This window comes from Globicephala melas, chromosome 16 (genome assembly GCF_963455315.2).
Source record: "Globicephala melas chromosome 16, mGloMel1.2, whole genome shotgun sequence".
Taxonomy (NCBI): Eukaryota; Metazoa; Chordata; class Mammalia; order Artiodactyla; family Delphinidae; genus Globicephala; species Globicephala melas.
Genome location: NC_083329.1, coordinates 31,107,937 through 31,129,058, shown reverse-complemented (window position 1 = coordinate 31,129,058; position 21,122 = coordinate 31,107,937). Strand labels below are relative to the sequence as shown.

General features: G+C 44.3%; 1 protein-coding gene across 3 annotated transcripts in view; it reads right to left on the bottom strand.

The window, feature by feature from the left end:
• Positions 1-16,658, bottom strand: part of BLNK (B cell linker) — a 74,667-nt gene extending 58,009 nt beyond the window's left edge. For all 3 annotated transcript variants that reach the window (XM_030865203.3, XM_030865201.3, XM_030865202.3), the window contains exon 1: positions 16,463-16,658. In XM_030865203.3, coding sequence (XP_030721063.1) covers positions 16,463-16,509 — 47 coding nt within the window. In that variant the 5' untranslated portion in view covers positions 16,510-16,658. The remainder of the gene's footprint in view (positions 1-16,462) is intronic.
• Between the last annotated feature and the right edge of the window lie 4,464 nt (positions 16,659-21,122).

Here is a 21,122-nt window from a genome sequence, read left to right as displayed (position 1 = left end):
ACAGGTTTTAGTGTATTTTTTTTCACTCTGTTTTTCTAGAAAAAGTGGAATGTAAAGCAATGTTAATCTGAGAAAATCCCTATTTAATCTGGATTTCGGAATGGATTAAAGAGGGTTTCATATTCAAGCAACTCTTCACAAACAAAAAGAGCAGGCAACTCCTTCCTCCTGCTTCCCCCCCACATCTTAACCTCAAGCCCAGTTCTGGAGTTTCATCCTTTCAGTATGCGCGGGGCTGGTCCTTCTCCTGCAGCCAAGATCCACGCCTACAGCTGCCCCTTTGCACCAGGAAGAAGCTGCCTCCGCCCGTGTACCTCTCCAATCCACGCTCTGAAGCTTTGTCAGGGCCTATTCAGCTAATGTTTCTAAAACCCAGCTTTCACCAGGCCGCTCCCTCCTCAAGGGCCTGCAGCACCCCAGTGTCTATTGAATCAAGCCTGGCTTTTTGTTACTCTTGGCCGAGAGTTACTCAGTCTCACCCTGCGTTCCCGGAACTGCGAGGGTGACTGCCTGTGAATTAGCTACACCTGCTTGGTTGGGTACTCTTAGGACATCTACCTGTGTTCTCCTCACAACTGGCCTGGTATCTCCAACTTCTATGTTTCTTAGATCAAATCGGAGTAGAAATATCTCTAATATTGTCTTTGGTATATGGAGAGGCAAAGAGAACATCCAGTCTCTTAACTACTTCACGCTATGAATGGATTTTTTTAAATGTAACTCTCATCACTAAGTCTGCTGATTCTTTAGCTGACTTCCCCCTTTTACTTGAGTTTAAATGATCTCATTATTGACTCTGGATGTCTTTTTTAAGATGCTACTAATCATTTTATGGTATATTTTATTTTTGTTATTAAATTTAGCAAGTAATTAAATAATCTGGTGTTCTTGGATCTTCAGGCTTGAAATTTCCAAGCTTTTTTTCTTTTTTTTTAACTTTTTCTCTCTCTCACTGACTATTCATCTCCTCTCACCAGTTACATCAATTCATCTTTAGATGCATCTTACCCATCTCTGTACCCTCCTGTCCACTCCTTCAGCTACAGCCATTGTGATCTCATGGATGATGGACTATGCCAGTGGTCCCTCATCTTTTGTTTTTAACTTTTTATTTTATATTGGAGAATAGTTGATTAACAAGTTGTGCTAGTTTCAGGTGTACAGCAAAGCGACTCAGTTATACATACACACGTATCCACTCCTTTTCAAATTCTCCTCCCATTCAGGTTGCCACATAACATTGAGCAGAGTTCCCTGTGCTGGTCATCCACTTTAAATACAGCAGTGTGTACATGTCAATCCCAAACCCCCTAACTATTCCCCCCACCCCGCTTCCCCCTCGGCAACCACAAGTTCGCTCTCCAAGTATATGAGTCTGTTTCTGTTTTGTAAATAAGTTCATTTGTATCATTTTTCTTTAGATTCCTCATATAAGCGATATCATACAATATTTCTCTCTCTCTCTGTCTGACTTACTTCACTCAGTATGACAATCTTTAGGTCCATCCATGTTGCTGCAAATGGCATTATTTCATTCTTTTTTTTAAATAAATTTATTTATTTATTTGTTTTTTATTTTTGGCTGTGTTGGGTCTTCGTTGCTGCGCATGGGCTTTCTCTAGTAGAGGCAAGCAGGGGCTACTCTTCATTGCGGTGCGTGGGCTTCTCATTGCAATGGCTTCTCTTGTTGCAGAGCACAGGCTCTAGAGTGCAGGCAGTAGTTGTGGCGCACGGGCTTAGTTGCTCTGCAGCATGTGGAATCTTCCCGGGCCAGAGATTGAACGTGTCCCCTGCATTGGCAGGCAGATTCTTAACCACTGCGCCACCAGGGAAGCCCTATTTCATTCTTTTTATGGCTGAGTAATATTCCATTGTATATATGTACCACATCTTCTTTATTCATTCCTCTGTGGTCCCCCGTCTTGTCTCCCTACCTTCAGTCTCTCCCCTTCCCCATGTTCATTTTCTTAAATTGCTTTTATCATGTCATTCCACTCATGAATAGTTCTTCGATGTCTCCCTGTTGCTTGCAGGATAAGGTAAAAACTCATTAGCTTGGCATTCAAAGGCCTTCAAAATTTGGACACCAAACATTTTAGACATAATTAACCCACTGTTATGAACACACAATTGTTCCCATTCCATCCCACCAGCCTACGGCCCAGCTCAAGTCATCCCTTTCCCCTTACAGATCATTTCTTGATCTGTACACAGGAAAGGCACAGGAAGGGAGGCCACTTAAGGAAAGAGCACTGGATTGAGAGTCTAGAGATGCAGATTCTACTCTAATCTCTGAAGCTTCCTGGCTGTGCAAATCTGAGCAATTCTTGTCACACTTAATGCTTCATTTTCTCCTGTAAAATGAGAAGGCTGGATTACACGGACATTCAAGTCTTTCGCAACTCTAAATTATATTTCTATATATCCTGAATTCATAGCACTCACATAGTACTTAGTCATTTAATCTCCAGTGCTATAGCAATTTTTGAATTATGATTTGGTTCACATGACATTTTTTGTATTTTATATCTTAAACTGTTTTTTTGTCCTAAACTGAAAATAGTTTTTTTGTTCAGTTTATGAAAGTAATACAGCTAATTTTTAAAAATTCATGTGATACAGACAGATAACAAGTGAAAACTACTCATAATTCTTTGCTGGGAACAAGGAAGATCAGAGAGCTGTAAGAATCCTAAAAAGGGAGTGACTGCTTTGAGGTTTTAAGATGAAGTGACCTGAGAGCTGGATCTTGATGGGAAAATAAAAATTCACCAGGCAGAAGAGTGAGGAACAGCAGCTAGGTAGTGGGAACAGCAACTACAAAGGCTCAGAGGAAATTGTCTGAGATGTTTGGGGTCTAGTGAGAAGCTGAGAGTGCCAGGAATTGGGGGTATGGGGGGGAAGGTGCCGTCAAAGCTGAGGCTGGGTTGGGGGGATACAGGGAGTCAAGGACCTTGTTAGTCAGGCCAAGGAGATGGGGTTTATGGGCAACAGGAAGCCTTTGGAAACCTTTACTCAGAGGAGTGTCATGATTAGGGTGGAAGAATGGAGGAGGGCCTAGGCATGGTGACACTGGTGGCTCAGAGACCAGTAGGAAGGCAACTCTGCTGGGCCCTGGCCCAAGCCCACAGCAGTGGGATCCCCAAAATAGTGGAGTAACACTAGGAGTGGCCTTCAGGGCCTCAGCTGGGCAGAAGAGAGAATTGATGGCCGCAAGGCCAACAGTTCTCACAGAGGACTGTGCTGGAACACAGCGCCGTGTCAGTAGCCCTGGTCCTGTCTTCATTTAAAATGTCAATATTTTGTTCATCATGGAATTTTTTGCATTAATTTTGATTTTTAAAATATTACATGAAAATATTATTTCTTGATTTACTGACTTGGGGGGCCTCCTCCTTAAAGTTTAATATTATTATTTGTTTTATGTAAGACATGTATTTGACTTATTTACTCCACAAATATTCAGTGAGTGCAGACTGAGTAGGGCATGTGTGGATCCAGAGCTACCCTGAACACAAACCCTGTGTCTGGTAATGCAGGAGGAAGGTCCCTTCTGCCACCATATCACATGACAGAAGCCTATGACTTATATCAGACCAGAGGACAGAGAGAGGCAGATGGGTGGGGGGTAGGAATTCTCTGATTCACACAAAATATCTTCCTTTTGGATAACTTCCATCTCAAAACTGAAGTCTGGCTACCGACCGTCATTTTGAAACAGAATGCCACTTTTTAGTGAGTATTCTGTTTTTTGCATGCAGCAGACCTTGTCCTATCACCAGCTTCCCTCCTCCGTCCTTTCCACAGCCTCTTCTAGCCCTGGCCTGGCTTCCTCATGCCCCATTTCCTCCAGGCCAGCCTTTCTGTGGTATTATTGGTGTTATATTTAGATTTGCAAATTCAGCAACCAAAGCTGCTTCCTTCTGGAGAGCGAGTCCACGGTGAAGCTGGGACAGAAGTTTTGGCAAGTCCTTTCCATCCTGTGATAACCTGAGAAGCCTCCCAAGAGTGAGGTAGCTCCCCCAGCCCCATTCACAGATGCAGATACAAGGCCCAGTAGGTCACCGGGCTGGTCTCAGACCACGCAGCTCTGAAATCCCAACTCCTAGTTTTGCCTGTTATCAAGGTAGTCACAGAAGTTTGATGGTGAGAGAGACTTTAGGAATATCCTGGGTCAGCCTCCTACTGGAAGGGAGGACACTAAATTCCAGAGACATTTTCCCATTGCACCAAGATCAATTATTGAGGATTCCCCCAGCTCTTTCCCTCACACCCTGCTCCTTCCCTTTCCACACATGGTCCGAGTCTCCTTCTAGAGGAGCAGCTTTTCCATGGCAGGGATGTGCCTTCCAACTTCTCATACCATAGCCCAGAGCCATGGTTACAGTCCAAGCCCAGTGAGCCAGGCTAGTGGTCAGTTGGATAATCAATGGCGACAACAGTGAACGCCAGCGCTCACTGAGCATGTGTTATGTGCCAGGTACTTCGCGTGCTTATCTCATTTAACCCTCACAACCGTGTGAGGTAGGTCTTATTATTATCCCCATTTTAAAAAGTGTGATCAAAAACTAACCACACAACCTTAAATTTATGATCGTAACCAATGTTAAGTGTACAGTCAGTAGTGTATTCACATATGCATTGTATATTCACATTGTTGTGATTATCCTAATTTTTATAGTGAGAAAATATTTGCCCAGAGAAGTAATTTGCCCCAGGTCCTACATGTAATAAACAACAGAGCTGGAATTCAAAATCGGGCCGTCTGACTCCAGAACCCGTGCTCTCATCACCCCTGGATGACATGTGCTGACTTGTCTCAGCCTGGGCCCCTCACCAGGGTGGATGACCAGCTTCACCACGGGCCTCTTTGGGCACCTTCCTCTCCGTCCCTGGAGAAGGCATCCAATCCCTCTACCAGCCAAGTGGGTTTTACGGGGAACACATGTGCCCCCACTGCCCTGCCACTAGTCCCCAAGGCCAGACTTGTTGCTAGACGGTTGCGTGGTCTCTTAGGGGCCTGTTTCAGTCTTTAGGGAGGGGCAGAGAAAAAAGAGGAAGGGACAGATGGCAGGAAAAGGCGGAAAGAGAGGGCAGGGCACACAGGCGGCAGGAAGGAATGTGGCAGGGGCTCTCTGGGTCCGGAACAGGCTTACAAGCAGAGTGGCTGAGCTCAGCTGCAAGGAGACCTGGGTAGCTATCCCTGTGTGCCCTTCTTATCACCCTAGTCAGAAAGGCCACCTAAGAGTCCTGGAGTAGGGGCGTGTGTGCACCTTGCACGTGAGCATCTCGCAGCCTGGGTTGTCTTACTAACCACCTATTAACCAGAGAAAGTAATTTTCAAGTTTCTGCAGATGCTCCACCATTTCCTTCTTTTTTTTCCCACTGAGATCTGCAAATATTTTGTGGTAGTCTCTGGCATATCTAGATTGCTGATCTCGGTTATAAGCAGACCGAAATTGGGCTGACTTGGCATAACCAGGACCAAGGATGATCCTACTAATACCCTGATTCCTTTCCAAAAAACTCCTGGCACACTCAACCCTATCAGAGGCAGTGAGGCTTGGGCCACACCGCTCTGACACTGATGAGATGACAGGAAACTAGGTTATACTAGCTGTAAAAAGTTCTTAGAAGATTTGCCCCTTGATGTGACAGCAGAAATTGTCAGGCTCCCCCCCTCCCAGATTTTAGGGGTCTGTAGGGATGCAGCACTTTCCTTCCTCTTGCTGGTGCTTGCTCTCACTCACCCACACAGCAGGGAGGGGCTGGGATAGAGGGAAGCTTCTTCCTAAAATATGTGAAAGCAGGTTGTGAAAAGCAAAAACGTTAAGGGAGACTCATGGGTTTGGAAGAACCCCCAGAGGTCCTGTTACTTAATCCTGTACTGGGCTCTGATTTTTTTTTTTTAAGCCTATTTTTTTAAATATAAATTTATTTATTTTTGGCTGCTTTGGGTCTTTGTTGCTGCGCACGGGCTTTCTCTAGTTGCTGAGAGCGGGGCCTACTCTTCACTGCGGTGTGTGGGTTTCTCATTGCGGTGGCTTCTTTTGTTGCGGAGCACAGGCTCTAGGTGTGCGGGCTTCAGTAGTTGTGGTGCGCAGGCTCAGTAGTTGTTGTCGCTTATGGGCTCTAGAGCGCAGGCTCAGTAGTTGTGGTGCACGGGCTTAGTTGCTCCACGACATGTGGGATCTTCCCGGACCAGGGCTCGAACCCATGTACCCTGTATTGGCAGGTGGATTCTTATCCACTGCGCCACCAGGGAAGTCCCTGGGCTCTGATTTGCTTCTTGTTCTAACTAGTTGCTGGTAGCAGGAATTGTGTGATGTTTACAGTTTTTCCTCTAACAGCATGAAAATTATTGTGTGAAACTGATGATTCTCAAATTTGTAAGACTCAAGGATAAATAAGTAACTAATCATTTTCATAAAATTCTGAAAATATAATCCTATGTAATTCTAGAAAAGGAATATGTTTTAAGAATTTGAGCGTGTTCTTTAAAAAATTAGCCTCAATGTAGAAAAAACATGAGCCTTGGCTGTGTCTACATGGTACACCCACTTGTCTGGGCATTCATTTCTATAGCTAAAAGCAAAGATATTTTCAGGGAGTAAAGAGAGATTTTGCAGAATGGTATTGCCGATACATTGAAAAAATTTGACTGAAGCTCATTTCTTTGGGATCTTAGTGAAAAAAAGATATTGGGGAATATCACGTGTAGGGATTGAAGTGGAAGGAAGCATTGACATTCTTAAATGTTTACCATCCAGAAACATTTATCGATAATACATTTTTTATTTTTTTGGGCGCACCGCGCGGCTCGCGAGATCTTAGTTCTCCAACCAGGGATCTAACCCGGGCGTACGATAGAGAAAGCCCTGAGTCCTAAACACTGGACTGCCAGGGAATTCCCCAGTTAATACATTTTTTTTTTAAAAAAAACAGCTTTGATACAGTATCTAATTGGTCGAACAAAAATATGATCATGGATCCTCATAATATTTTATGGTAAATATGGAAAATAATTTCATTATCAAAAATTCATCATTCCACCACTTCAAAGTGTTCAATTCAGTGGCATTTAGTAACTTCACAGTGCTGTGCAATCACCACCACTAACTAGTTGCAGAACAGTTCCTCACCCCAAGTAGTCATTAACAATTTTAAAGTGGATTTTTTTTTCCAATTTACTTTTGAGGCACATGAATAACTTTTGTTTTAGTCATGTTAGGAGTTGTTTTCAGCATTCATCAGGTGAATCTGACCAGTCATCTGGGATTGGTTGGGCAACTGAAATAATCTGTAAATGTGGTGATGACATGAAATCAAAAGGTTTTCAGTTGTAAAAAGCAGATTTTGACCCTGAACAGGCTGTAAAGACAATTCAAAAGGCAAAATAGTTACATGTATGTAGAGGGCCCAGTTTTCCAGTGATGTGGTATTACATTTGCCATGCTCCTTTTTGAAAGTATATTTCTCATGTTTGTATTTGATTCTACTGTAGTTATTTGCACTAAAATGACTGTTTCCTTCCTGTCCAGGATTAGGTATGGTCATTAATATGTCAAACATGCTTAAAAGGTACTCTTCACCCTGCAGTTTTTGCACTTTGAACCAAGTGAAGTTGTAAAGTAAACAGCAACAACATAGTCAATGGGGGAGGGCATTTCTTTCTACCTTTGAGCTCAACTCTCTAATCCTCTGGTCCAAGCAACCTCAGTCACAGCCTCCCCGCTGGGAACTCCCTTTACTTAGGTGTGGTCTCCCTCCTCTGACCTTCCCCTCCTTCTTATCACCACTTTCCTGAACAATGTCCCCTTCTTTCAACTAACAACCATAGACTGAGCCACCTCTGTGCTGGAGACAGAAGAGCACAGCTCTCTGTCCCCACGGTCTGAGCTGTTAGACTCCCACTTGGGTGTTAGTGACGGCTAAGGCTTAATGCCTTAACCTATTACACATAGTGATGTTTAAGTTTGGACCAGGACTCTGAGACACGCCTTATCCCAGGAGGATGTCTCTCTAATGACACAACTGGGGCAACAGGAGAGCCCAGGCCAGGAGGGACTTGTGCAGAGGGGACATTGACTGAACTTTTACTCTCTATTTAATATGTTTACTGTTACAACACCCTTATTATATTATATATTATTATTCCCATTTTCCAGGTGAAAAGCTGAGGCTAAAAAGGATTAAGTAACCTTCTCAAAGACCAAGAACAAGGCAGTACAGAGCAAGCATTCAAACCTAGGTCTGCCTGATTCCAAAGTTCAGCAAAAAACACCTTTCTGGGGCCCTTCTTAAATTATACAACATGGTCCTGTATGCTTAGTCTACACATAAGACCAACTCTGCTCTTTTTAATTATAACTCACTCTCAGATTCCATGAACAATTGTGGGAGCATTCCTTGAAAAATATATAGTCTCAGTAGGGTACCAAACATGACTGAGTCAGTGTGAAATTCAAGTTTGGACCTGGAAACATATAATAGCATGAAATACTGACAGTAATATTCTGTAGGGCCTCACTGGGGTTTCTGACTAGTAAATTAGCTGCTTTTTAGTTAAACAAAAAAAAAAGTCTCGGAAAAATACAGAACACAGACTAAGCTAGAACGTTTTACTGGCCAGTAAATAACACAGGAAAAAAAAAAAGGAAGGCGTGGCCTGCTGTTCCTCCCTCCTCCTAGGCAAACATGGAGGTGTAGTTCTAGACTAGGCCTTTCTGGTGTGAGCTTGGATAAGTGACTTCACCTCTCTGGGCCTCTTACCTGAGGGACTAGAGAGATGGCCGCTCCCTCTCACTTGCCCTGTAAACCTTTCTGATTTGGGGGCTGGGGAGAGGAAAGGAGGAGGCTTCTCCACTGATGCTTGCGTCCTGACACACTGCAGGGAGAGCTGGCTCAGCCGAGGGGGCTCACGGAACTTGTGGCCAGCACTGGCTACCTAATTTCTGGGGCTCAGTGTAAAATGAAAATGCAGGGCTACTAGTTGAAAATTATTGAGAATCTTAAGACTGCAACAGCAGACATTAAACCAAGCATGGGGCCCTGTGAGACTGCACAGCACAGGCCCAGGAAACTTGGTGGCCTCTGCTGTGTATTCCCTACACTGTGGGGAGTGTTGAAACCTGGAGGAGATCTGGGGCCCCCAGCTAGCCTGCTGGGAGGCAGAGACGCCCCTGGGATAACGAGCTCCTTTTTCGGGAAAGTGCCCAACATGGAAGCACCGCCCATCAAGGACATGCAATACATCCCTTAAGCTGGCTTCCATGCCTTGCTGTGGAAATGAGCATTGAAACAAGCCATGCTGGACTGAGGGACTACGGCCTGTTTGGGGGCCTAGACCATGATGCTGTAAAAGGGTTGTGAAAACACCTGAGTGGAAAATCAGCCTGCAGATATAGCTGCTGATGGATGACCTTTCGGAAGGGAGGTGAGACGGGACAGGTAGGAGAAGGCGGGTCAAACAACGAGGAGCTGGAGGGAGGAGTTGTTGGGAGCAGACAGTCCTCAGCTGTGGAGCGAGGTACAGGCGTGGGAAGGAAGACAAGCTTGCCCACTGAGGGACGCAGAACTGGGAATGGGAGCACATGAGCCAGCGAGAGGCTCAGCCCACAGCAGGAGGTGTGCTTCTCTGAGGGAGGGTTTCCACCGCAGACCAGGGGACCTGTGCTCCAACATCAGAGCCCGGCACAAAAGCTGCTTCGCTACAATGTGCTGGGGGTCCTTGAGGTCAGTGGGACCTAGCGGACAGTTAGCTGGAGCACGCTTCAGGGTTCACGGCTCCCTGGATCTGGAGGCAGGACTTGGATGGGGCTGGAATTCCACCCAATCTGCAGGGGGGGCCCATTTCTGGAGCCACAGGTGTGCCATCCTCTTAACCTCTAATTGTGTGCTTGGTCCCCGGAGGCTTAGGAAGCTGAGCAGGTACGTGGAATGAGAAAACTAAAGCTGTTTCTGAGAGCTTAGACATCAACACCTAAGGGAGCAAATAGAGAGGTGCAGGGTCACCTTAAAGAAGCAGAATGGTTCCAGGTCAGTGAGATTTAAGGGGACCTGATGGATCCAAATCACAAAGTAAGAGACACAATGTGTCTGATGGGGAGGCAGCGGCAGCCCCTGTGACCACTAACCTACAGAATCGGAGTCTGACTGACTTTTTATCCTAACTCTAGTGGTGTCCACTCAAGTTGCCCAGTCTACTTAGAGAGGTAGAAACATACTATTCTAAGGCGACATGATGTCTGGAAATCTTTTCCTGCTCTCACTTCTCTATCCAGGAGAGAACAACTTATGCTTCAGTGGTGCGTGGAGTTCCTGGAATCTAGTTTTGTTTGACACTAAAAATTCTTTTTTTCAAAAACAACTCATTGAAATATAGGCTCAAGCACTTCTGAACTTTCCCCTTGGCAACCCCTGACCCAAATCATCCCAGACAGAGGAAAATCAGTCCAGCAAGCAGAGGCCACATCAATTGCAAAGATATGTATTATGAATACATACTGTCACTATAAGCACATGCAAGTGAATCTGTGCTTCCTGCTCTACACAGAATTCATTCCACTTGGTCTCGATCAGAGTTTCCCAGATGCAGCACTATTGACATTTTGGGCCAGATAATACTTTGCTGTAAGGATTGCTCTGCACAGTTCAGGGTGTTTAGCAGCACCCCGGCATCTACCTACGAGGTGCGAGCAGCACCCCCTCCCCAAGTGGGATAGTCAAATGTCCCCTGGAGGGCAAAATTGTCCCTGGTGGAGAACCACTGATCTAAATGATGCAGCTATGTTTTGGGGGAGGGCAGAAGGAGATAACTTCTATGGGGTTTATTAAAAAGCCAAAGAAAGCCATCCAGTGTTTCAATATCTCTATAACAAGCTATTATTTAATTTCTTTTTTTTCTTATTCATGTTTTCTTTAACAAGCCTAGATTCCTTCATGTCATTGCATGAGGGCAATAGTAAGATCCTCTTTGAAAAGGCACCAAATAAGTAAATTCTCCACAGAACAGATGAGGTTAATCATCTGTGGGGGAAAACCGAGAGATTGTAAATGTGTGCTTAAGGCATCTGGTGCCAGCCCAAGCCCCTCCCGTCCAGTGATGTAAGAGGCAGGGCTAGAGTGTGATTGTGGTTCAGTTCTTGGAAACCGAATTAATTGCATCATAGCCACTTTGGGGACAGGTTGCACGAAGAGGGAGGAATTGTTCAGCCACAGCACATATTGTTCAGGTGATTATTGGATCCAGAAGAGAGGGTGCCTTGAATATGTGGACTCTGGTTTAGCATTTTCCTGGCAGACCCATGCCCAGAGTGGATGAGAAAGAGTGCCTTGAGTTTTCCTAGGTGATGATCCTGAAATCCACAAACACCAAGCAAATGTCTAAAGTGGCTCCCATGTAGCTTGCCCATGAGAAGACAGAGACCTTGTCTGAGAATTGCATCCATTGGTACAACACAATATAGCCTGGTTGTGCAGGTTCTCAGCTGACATAAGGCAGGTAGGCAGTGTGAGGAGAATAGGAAACCATACTTCCTGGGAAGTCTATCTTATCTCTACCATTAGATGCTGTGCCTCCTCTTGCCCTCCCACCTCAGCACTGGCCTCTGATCTAAACTTATAAAAGAATGAGAAGAGAGATGCCCGAGATACACTTGTATTCAGGATGTGCTCTATCCACCCACTGTGAGCCCCTGGGCAGCTTCCTGCTCTGCTTGCCCTCCAGTTAAAGGGGGTTGGATCTTCTACCGTGAGTAGGAAGAGAGAGAACAGATGGTCACTCATGAAGGGTGGGTTAAAGTACTGATTGTTGTATTTACTTTTTATTTACTTGTTATACTGACCATGTGACAAATATTCTGGGCACTTTAGCCCATGTCTTCACAACAAGCCTGTGAGGAAGGCATCTCCAGTTTTATTTGACAGTTGAGGAAACTGAGGCTTAGAGAAGTTGAGTGATTTCATCAGGACCCATAGCTCGTAATTGGCAATCGGAATCCTGACCTTTTGGGTACCAATTGCTTTGTCCTTCTAAATACATCATAGCTACCTTCTAGATGATGCATCTGGATGCTGTCTAGATTAATCCTCTGTTCCCAGTGTTCTGAGTTGGGCAGTTTTCAAAAACTTTGTAAGAAAAGAGTTTGAAAATATTTTGAAAACTATCTCAAACAAGTTGATAATTCCATCAGGAAATATTTCCTGAGGGTCATGGGATGAAATGGTAGCCTTAGAGGATGTAACATTTCAAGCATGGTCTTCATGGCTAAAGGATCACACAGCATCAGAGCTGAGAGGGACTTTGAGAATTGTCAGATCCAAACTCCTCATTTTGTAGCTGGGAGACACAGGGTGATGAGGACCTAACCAGGATGGTGTGGTAGAAAAGGAAAGAAAAGGGCATATATGGAAGCATCATGAAAGAAAGACTAGAGGTTGTGTTAGGTGAGTGGAGGTACAGAGGAAAGGATGCATCAGGCTTAGAGTTGATGATGACACCATTGACAGAAACAGGGAGGACCAGAGAGAGATCTAGTGGCAGAAAGGTGAAAAGAAGATAACTCTGTTTCTGAAGAATTGAACTTGAAAAGTCAAGTAACTGGAAATGCCAATTGAGGATTCCAAGACCTGAGAAGAAAAATCATGTCCCAGGATCTGTCAAATAGGATCTCCAAATGAGAGCCCTAGCCGTGAGACCCAGACACCCATGGCAGGGCTCTGTCATGCTCAACAGTTTATTAGCCACTTAGATTAGGGCAGAGAAGGGACGTTTGTCACGTCACAGCCCATGCAAAGCTAAATGCCACAGATGTCAGAAGCAACAGGTAAAATAGACAAAATAGCTAAAAAGAAGAACTGAAACTGACATGAAATTTATCAAGGATCAACATAAAGTACTATGTTTCTGTTCGGAAAATCAATTGCACACCTATAGAATTAATAAGAATAACAATAAGATATTAAATAACCACCATTTTTCAATCCAATAATTACTATGTACCAGGATCACTGTAATCCTTACAACAGCCCTGTGGGATCAGTGCTGTTATTATCTCTATCTTTTCAGCTGAAGTAGCCGGGACCAGGGAATTTAAGTAAACTTTCCTAAACTCACACATATGTTAGTTTGACTGAAAAATACCATACTCTTCAACCAATAATATAAGGATTAGGGAGACTTGGCTTGACCACACCTGTGTCAAAGACTTTTTCCATTTGTAAAAATAAGTGAGTATGTGTTTATGGGAGCTACAAAGAAAAATACACACGCACAGACGATGAGTCATCTGGGAGGTTATTAAAAATATAAAAACGTAAAATTTCCCTTACAAACTAGTTTCACTAACTTGAAAGGAATATAGTCATTGTGATTCAGGACTGTAAATGTTGAAACGTTTACCTAGGAGTGTAATATTTTTATGAATAGGAATACTTACTGTGGAAGGATTGAGACCCCAGGTCTGAGCTGAGTTTCTGATGATATCATTACCTTATAAAATCCAGGGAAAATCATGGCTAAGAATCAACTAAAAGATCCTGAGAGTTTTTGAATTCCCATCAACAGAGAAACCAACTTCATGTAGTGCCCCAAAGGGAGAAAAAAAGCAAGAATCTGTGCTCACACATTTCTGTGGTCACATACAACTTAACCACTTCGCCTTTCTCAATTCCTCTGCAGTAGAAACTCTCAGGCTGACTACTCATCCCCAGCTGTCCATCTGGGAAGGTCCATCTGGAACCTTCTCTTTCTCCTTCATGTTGAGAATCTTTTTTTTTTTTTTTTCCCAATCATGCCTGCTCTCTTTTTCTTAGCTGACTCTACTTTCCCTCCCTCCTGGTCACTCCTTTTGCCTCTAGTCTCTTTCCAGCCCTGGGAATACACCCCCTAGATCAGGGTCATCCCTTTTACTCCCCCTTGATGGACACTCGCTATCTCTCTGTTTTTTCTGGCTAAGAATTTAAGCAAATTATCATATAAACTTTGATAAACCTAAGAGTATGAACACAGCTCTTCACTTATACTGTCATCTGATGCCAAATAATTACACAGCTGGCAACATTCTGAATTGGTGATAACCTGTCAGGACAGAGGATACAAACCACAGGGATCAAGTATTCATTGACCTATTCCTCGCCATCCCATCTAATTACAGAAAAGATTTAAAATGGTGCTTCAAGTTCACTGTGTTTACAATTTCATTTCTTTGAAACGTTTCACATCGACAGTGCACATTTTATTAAAACAGGCCAATTCTGTAAAAACAACTCAGTAACCAAGTAGAAAAAAAAAAGTTACTTTTGCCTGAGCAGATGAAGGTAGTATATGATTATCCACAATACGGTTTTGGTTTTCTACCCTCTAATCTAGTGTTGTATGTTGTCTATCGACTGCTCTGTGACAAAGCTGAACTTTGTCCCCGAGGGAAGGATCATAAAGTGATTTAGGTTCTGTTGCCTCTCTTTATTTAAATCCCCATCTGGATATCCTGAAAGAGGTTCTAAGACTTAGTATAGGCCTAGGTTATGGAATATCTCTGAAAAGGACCTTCTAAACCCTCTTGCTCATTTGGGAGAAATCTTAATATCCATGCCTTGTTAGTTTCTTTGGCATGTCTTTCCTTCGCTCTCCCTTTTCACTGCTCTGCCCCAAGTCCAGGCCTGCAGCACTAGAGGCTTGGGTTACTTAACCGCCCCTCTAACTGAGCATCCCTGCCTCCAGGTTCCGCCCCCTCCAGTCCATCCCGCCAACCTCCCTTAAGCCCACTGGCATGACATCTGTCACCGTATAAACCGTTCTCCAGCCCTCCGTGGTTAGAGCCCTCTCTGCCCTTTGTGATCTGGCCCCACCCTACGCATCTAACCTTTTGAGGACTTTCTGGTCCCACAGGCCTATTCTACAGCCTCTGTTGGGCAGAAGACTCTCCTCATCATCCTACAAATGGACCTAGTCAAGTCCAGCTCCCAGCGTCAGCTTCCGTCTTTCCTCCCTCCCAGCACATCAGGCTTTCCCTCCAATTCTCCAACTTCTTTTATCTTACCTGCCTCTCAAAGCCTAGCTCTTTATTTATTTATTTTTATTGAGGTAACATTGGTTTATAACATTATGTACATTTCACTTTTACAACATTATATTTCTACCTCTGTATGTACCATAGTGTGCTCACCACCAAAAATCTAGTTTTCATCCATCACCATACACTTGACCTCCTTTACCCATTTCACCCTCCGCCCCCTGTCTCTTCACTTCTGGTAACCACGACTCCGTTCTCAACATCTACACGTTCGTTTTCATTTGATTTTGCTTGTTCATTTACTTTGACAAAGCTCAGCACTTGAAGCGTCTTCTCTGTTCAAACCTCTCCAGCTACTCCAATTCACTTCTTATACTCACTGAGTCACTTACTACTTGCACTGTTTTACCTACCCACCTCCCATGACGGTGTAGCAACGTGAGACCAAGGGCAAGACTGAGGAAGCTTTTTGTCTCCTTATCAACACACCCTTGAAAGGGCTGACCGCGGCCATGCTGCCTCTTGATTCCAGACCAGCAGTTCGTTTCAAACTATCATTTACCAAGTGCCTACCAGGTCTATGACCCATATTCTAACTGGGAAGGGCTGTCCCTCTGCCATTCTCAGACTGATTTCTCTTAAATTCTGTCTCAAAAGCTCTGATTCTCTAGCTCCTTATCATTTCTGATAACTTCCTTGCTACACGTGTCACATCACCCTGTGAAAAACTGAAGTTCAAGTGGTAGCTGAAATATAAAACACTCATTGAACACTTAAAAGTTCCAGTCTCGAAAAGCCATGATGTTGTCACAAAGAGACAAAAAGAAAATCTTCAAAATAAAAATTTGGGAAGTCTTTTCTTCTATAAGTCAGAAGAGTTTCTTGATTCTTTCCCCTTGGGACACTTCTGGTTTATTTATTCTTTCTAAGTGGCTTTTTATAGATAATTGTTACACTGACATGGAGACACTGGAAAAACAGATCTAATCTCCCCAAAACACTTGTGACATACCGCCACAAAATAAATGAGATAGTAAAACGACAACGGATACAAATTATTACAACAATCTTTAACATTAAATAGTAATCCACAATGAAATATTTGAGTACTCAGATTAGACCAAACTCTTTTTAGAAAAGCTTGCTGTGTTCAGACTCTCCAAGCTGACCATTGGTAGAGTCTAAGCCCTTGGCTTTTCTTTTTTCTTTTCTCTTCAAAGCTTTACACTTCAATCCATCACTGGCAAAGCCAGCTAGAGTAAGCTCACCTGTTCCTACACATTTCTTTAAAAATGCAAGTCCCTTTCCCTGTAGCAATTGACACCCCACTGCCTTACAGCTAGCAAAGTATTCCAGGATTTCAGTATTTCTGAGATGCAGTAAGATCATTGAAAAAAAAAAAAAAAAGGAGAAGAAGAAGGAAAAGTATTGGATGGCGAAAATCTTACCTCAACTTCTGACTGGCGGGGACAGTTATTTTATTAAGCTTATCCATTATTTTTGGTAACTATACGAACCACAGATCACTCTCCAGTGGTCACGTCAGCAGTCCCTGGCTGTCCTGGGGAGTAGCATGGTAAGCCTTTGATCTCAAGAGTCCTAGTCACTTGAGTCTGATTTCTGAGACTGCAGGCTGCTGGCAGACACCCCTGCACGAGGAAGAAGTAAAACTTGCTTGAGCATGTAGTCAAGTTTCGTGTTTCTACATAGTCATGTGATCTGGGTAGCCAGCCGGCTTGGCCGATCACTCCACGTTGTGTAAACTTTAATAGTGAAACCTATTGGACATGCAAATTGCTTTCCAGCTGCTTTCTTCTGTAACCAGATTTATAATCAGGTCAGGGCAAGCTTCTGGCTGGTCACTACTTCCTGTTGTCCTGAACACATATAGTCCTTGTTTTCAGCAGGTGTCATGCTGTCCCCTTCCTGAGCTCAAGGAAAAGCAGAATAATCAATTCCATCTGAAAGTCTCTTTGGGACTTTCTGCTCATTTGCATAAAGTCATGGATGAACTTTTCCACTTAAAGGATCGTTATACGAAAATGGCATTTTTGTGTAGTTTCTCCTCACTCCTCTCCCCCAAATGGTTTTAAATAAATATCAAGATGACAGTGACACAGTGGTAACAGTTTACTTTGAGAGTTAGAATTCAGTTTTCCTGAAGATCTGTGTAAAATGGGAAGACAATTCTCTAGGCAAGGTCATTAGGGATAGAGACAGATAGGAGATCTGGAAAAGGGGAGAGGATCTCCATTGTACAGCATGGCCCCTTTATGAGGTTGATGGTGTCAGGAGTTGTGCTGATAGCCAGATGCTTTCAAACAAAATCAAGATGTACTCAAAGGTCAGCTAGGAACAAATTTAACAACCTCCCAACAATGCAGTTCTGACATCAGGCCATCCAGAAGTCCCCTTAAAAGCAGAGTGCCACTCTCCTCACTGCCTTTGTCCCCTCCTGGCCTCATCCACTGCTCACCTTCATCCCCTCACCAGACCTAGTGATGGGCCAGTGAAGAGGGGAAGAGGAGCGGGAGGAAGGTGAGAGGCAGAGATGGATGTAGTAGATGGATGCCTTTCCTCCTGTACCTCTCCTTTGTACAAACAGAGGTTCTGTATTTCTCCAGGTAAATCTTTTTTTTTTTTTTTTTTTTTTTTTTTGCGGTACGTGGGCCTCTCACTGTTGCGCCCTCTTTCGTTGCGGAGCACAGGCTCCGGACGCGCAGGCTCAGCGGCCGTGGCTCACGGGCCCAGCCAGCCGCTCCGCGGCATGTGGGATCTTCCCGGACCAGGGCACAAACCCGCGTCCCCTGCATCAGCAGGCGGACTCTCAACCACTGCGCCACCAGGGAAGCCCCTCTCCAGGTAAATCTTGATTATTCACATTCATGTACCGTCTCTGAATTTCTCGTTTAACCAGATGGTCAGGAGCAGAATCCACAGGGCTATTGAAGGGTGGGGCCCTTCTGCTCGGCCAAACCCCTGAATTGGCCAGGCCAGCAAGAAAGATCATCTTTCATGAGAAAAATGTAAGTGCTTGGCTCTTCCAATTGTTTATTTTCCCCAAACAGGAAGCTCAATTTTCTTGCAATTTATCTTGAAAGAGTTCTAGACCCTCGCCCCTCAGCTCCTCACAGGTCTTAACAGAAGGGAACTAGTAGACCAGGAGAGTGAGGGCACGGAGAATGTCATCAGGGTCAGGAAAATCAAGCTCCAACGAATGGGGCAATGATCGGCTTGTGCCTTCTAAATTACTGTAAAGTGCACCCCGTCAGCTACTTGACTTTTCTCTCAACCAACAACTCTGTTCAGCACCTGCACTGCGTACTTATTATTTCCCCAGAGAAAAAGACCAAGGACAAGGGTTACACTTCTGCTTTTTCTTTTTACAGCCACTTGTCTTTCTTCTTTTTACTGTGTCTAGTCTGACGTGATAAAAATGAGTGTCTGCTTTTCCAGACTGGGCATTTTACCCCATGTGGTACGTAGTGTGATAGCCATGATGTTCCAGGCTGCCACTACTTGGTCAGTGCAAACATGGAAATTGAGGACACCAAATTTTAGCCTATGATTTGTGAAAAGAGTAAGACCACACAACATGGTTTCCACAGCACATGGAGATCAACGTACCATGATAAACAGTCTCGAACTACACGGCACAGTGAACATGACAATTAATTAATTACTAGATTAACAAATGAAAAATGGATAATACCAACCTTAAAGAAAATGTGGAACTCCTGTACACTGCTGATAAAAATATAACTAGGTACAACCACTTTGGAAACAGCTTGGTATTACCTAATACACTTGATGACATACATACCTATGACCCAGCATGAGGTCATACATAACATAGCACTGTGTCAGAATACTAAAAATATACCATGTACACCAAGTCACGTGCAAGAATTGTCATTGAAGCACCATTTCTATCAGAAAACAAAACAACACTTGGAACAACCCAATTGCCCCTCAACAGGAAAACAGATAAATTAATTGTGGCATATTCATGCAGTGGAGTACTATTCAACAGCGAAAAGGAGTGAATACAACTGATCAGTATAGATAAATAGCAAAAATAATCTGAGCAATAAAGGCAAGTTAAAGAAGATCATACACCATGATCCAGTTATATTTAGGTTAAAGACATGTAAAACTAATTTATTATTTAGGACATATACATATATGGTCAAACCAAGGGAGGGAATGATAAATATAAAATTCAGGTGAATGGAACTAGGGAGTGGGATTGGAGTGAAGGGGCACATAGGACTTCGAAGGCAACGGTAGTGTCCTATTTCTTAAGTTGAGTGGTGGGTATATAGGTACTTATTGTAGATATTAAATATTTAACAAAAATATATAAAATAAGATCTGGTCTAAAGCTATGGGGCAAAGCCAGGACAGTCCGCCCAAGTCTCAGTTAGCTCTGTGAAATGATGAGGCTTGAGAACGAGAAGACATTATATTGGAGTCTGGGGATGAGACCGACCAGCCCTGGTTTCTGTTGGGTTCTTTTCCTTGCATCCGTTAATGACAACCAACAACAACATGCTTTTTCAATGCTTTTATGTTCGTGTACTATGACACCATTCATTTTTTTTTCTTTTAATTAATTTATTTATTTGGCTGCGCCAGGTCTTAGCTGTGGCACGCGGGATCATCGCTGTGGCATGCAGGCTCTTAGTTGCGGGATGTGGGATCTAGTTCCCTGACCAGGGATGGAACCCGGGCCCCCTGCGTTGGGAGAGCAGAGTCTTAACCACTGGACCACCAGGGTAGTCCTGACACCATTCATTATACATGTGAAAAAACGGATTCATAGGGAGGTTAAGTAACTGGCCCAAAGTTAACACCACTCGTCAATGCTGGGATTCAAACCCAAGCTTGTTTCCATAGTCTAAGCTGACAATCACAGGGTTTTGCCATCACAAGAGATACCTGTGCTTCAGCAGAGGGCCCTGTCCTGACATCAAGGCACCAACTTAACCAAGACCTTGGGTGAATCACTTAATCTCCCTGGCCTCAACTGCTCACCTTTAGAGGATGAGAAAGGGTATTCAAGAAGGGCTCAGACTCCCTCTGACTTGGCATCTGGACATTGGCCCATGTGCACAGAAACTGGATTCCGTGAGCAGAAACACTCTCACAGCTTCCAGAAGAGATGCCTTTGGTGGTCTGTGCGAGATTGCTTCCCAGAGCGAGGCTAGGTGGTTGTGTCAGTTTACAGACCTTTGGAAATAGTCCAAGTCCTCACTGAAACTGGAAGGTGAGCCATGGTTCACCCTCTCTGCTCTGCCACCCACCTGCTCATGGCTCTTCCCCTGCCAGGGCTGGTTGAGGCAGATTGCCAAAGGAAGTAGACGAAGTGTGGCATGGACACTAGCTTCTGTTGTTCTAATCATAACCTACTCCCTCGAAGGTCAGCCTCACAACAACTCTATGAGGGGGGTACGCTTATCATTCACGATGTGAAGTCTGAGCCTCAGAAAGGTGACAGCACTTGCCTAAGGCCACCCATTCTTCCTGATCCCTGAGCCAGGGCCCTTTAACCCCCAAACCATTCCCTCTCTTTTCCCTGTGCTGGCCCCCATTCTTGGGATGGGGGTGGGGGGGCTGTCCTGCAGGAACGGTGGCCCTGGCAGCTTTCTGACACGTGCAGGCCAAAGGAACAGGGGCTTGCTGTTGGTCAGGCCCATGCCTGGTGAATTGGCCAGTGCCAGTTAAGGGCCCCGATGGAGGAAGGTTTGGGAGGAAGTTAGGGAGCCTGGATAAAGCACTGGAGAAAAATAGCAGACGAGGCCAGAGAAAGGCCAAGAGAGAACAGGAACTGAGGCAGACGCTGCTAGTGGTCTATCTGTTCTCCTTTGCGGGGAGGGGGCAGGAAGGGAGGAAGAAGGAAGGAGACGACACAGCTGTGACTTGAACAAAGCGGCAAAGGCTCTTTTAAGCTCGAGGCTTCACTTTCTGTGACATGAATCAGTTCCCTATTTCATCTGTTCAGTAAACTCAATATTCTGCATATGAAATTGGCCTGGAGTGCAGTATCCGTATTACGAGGAGAATCGCTTTGAAGAAAACCGTCCAAGTATCAGTCCAAGTCCTTGG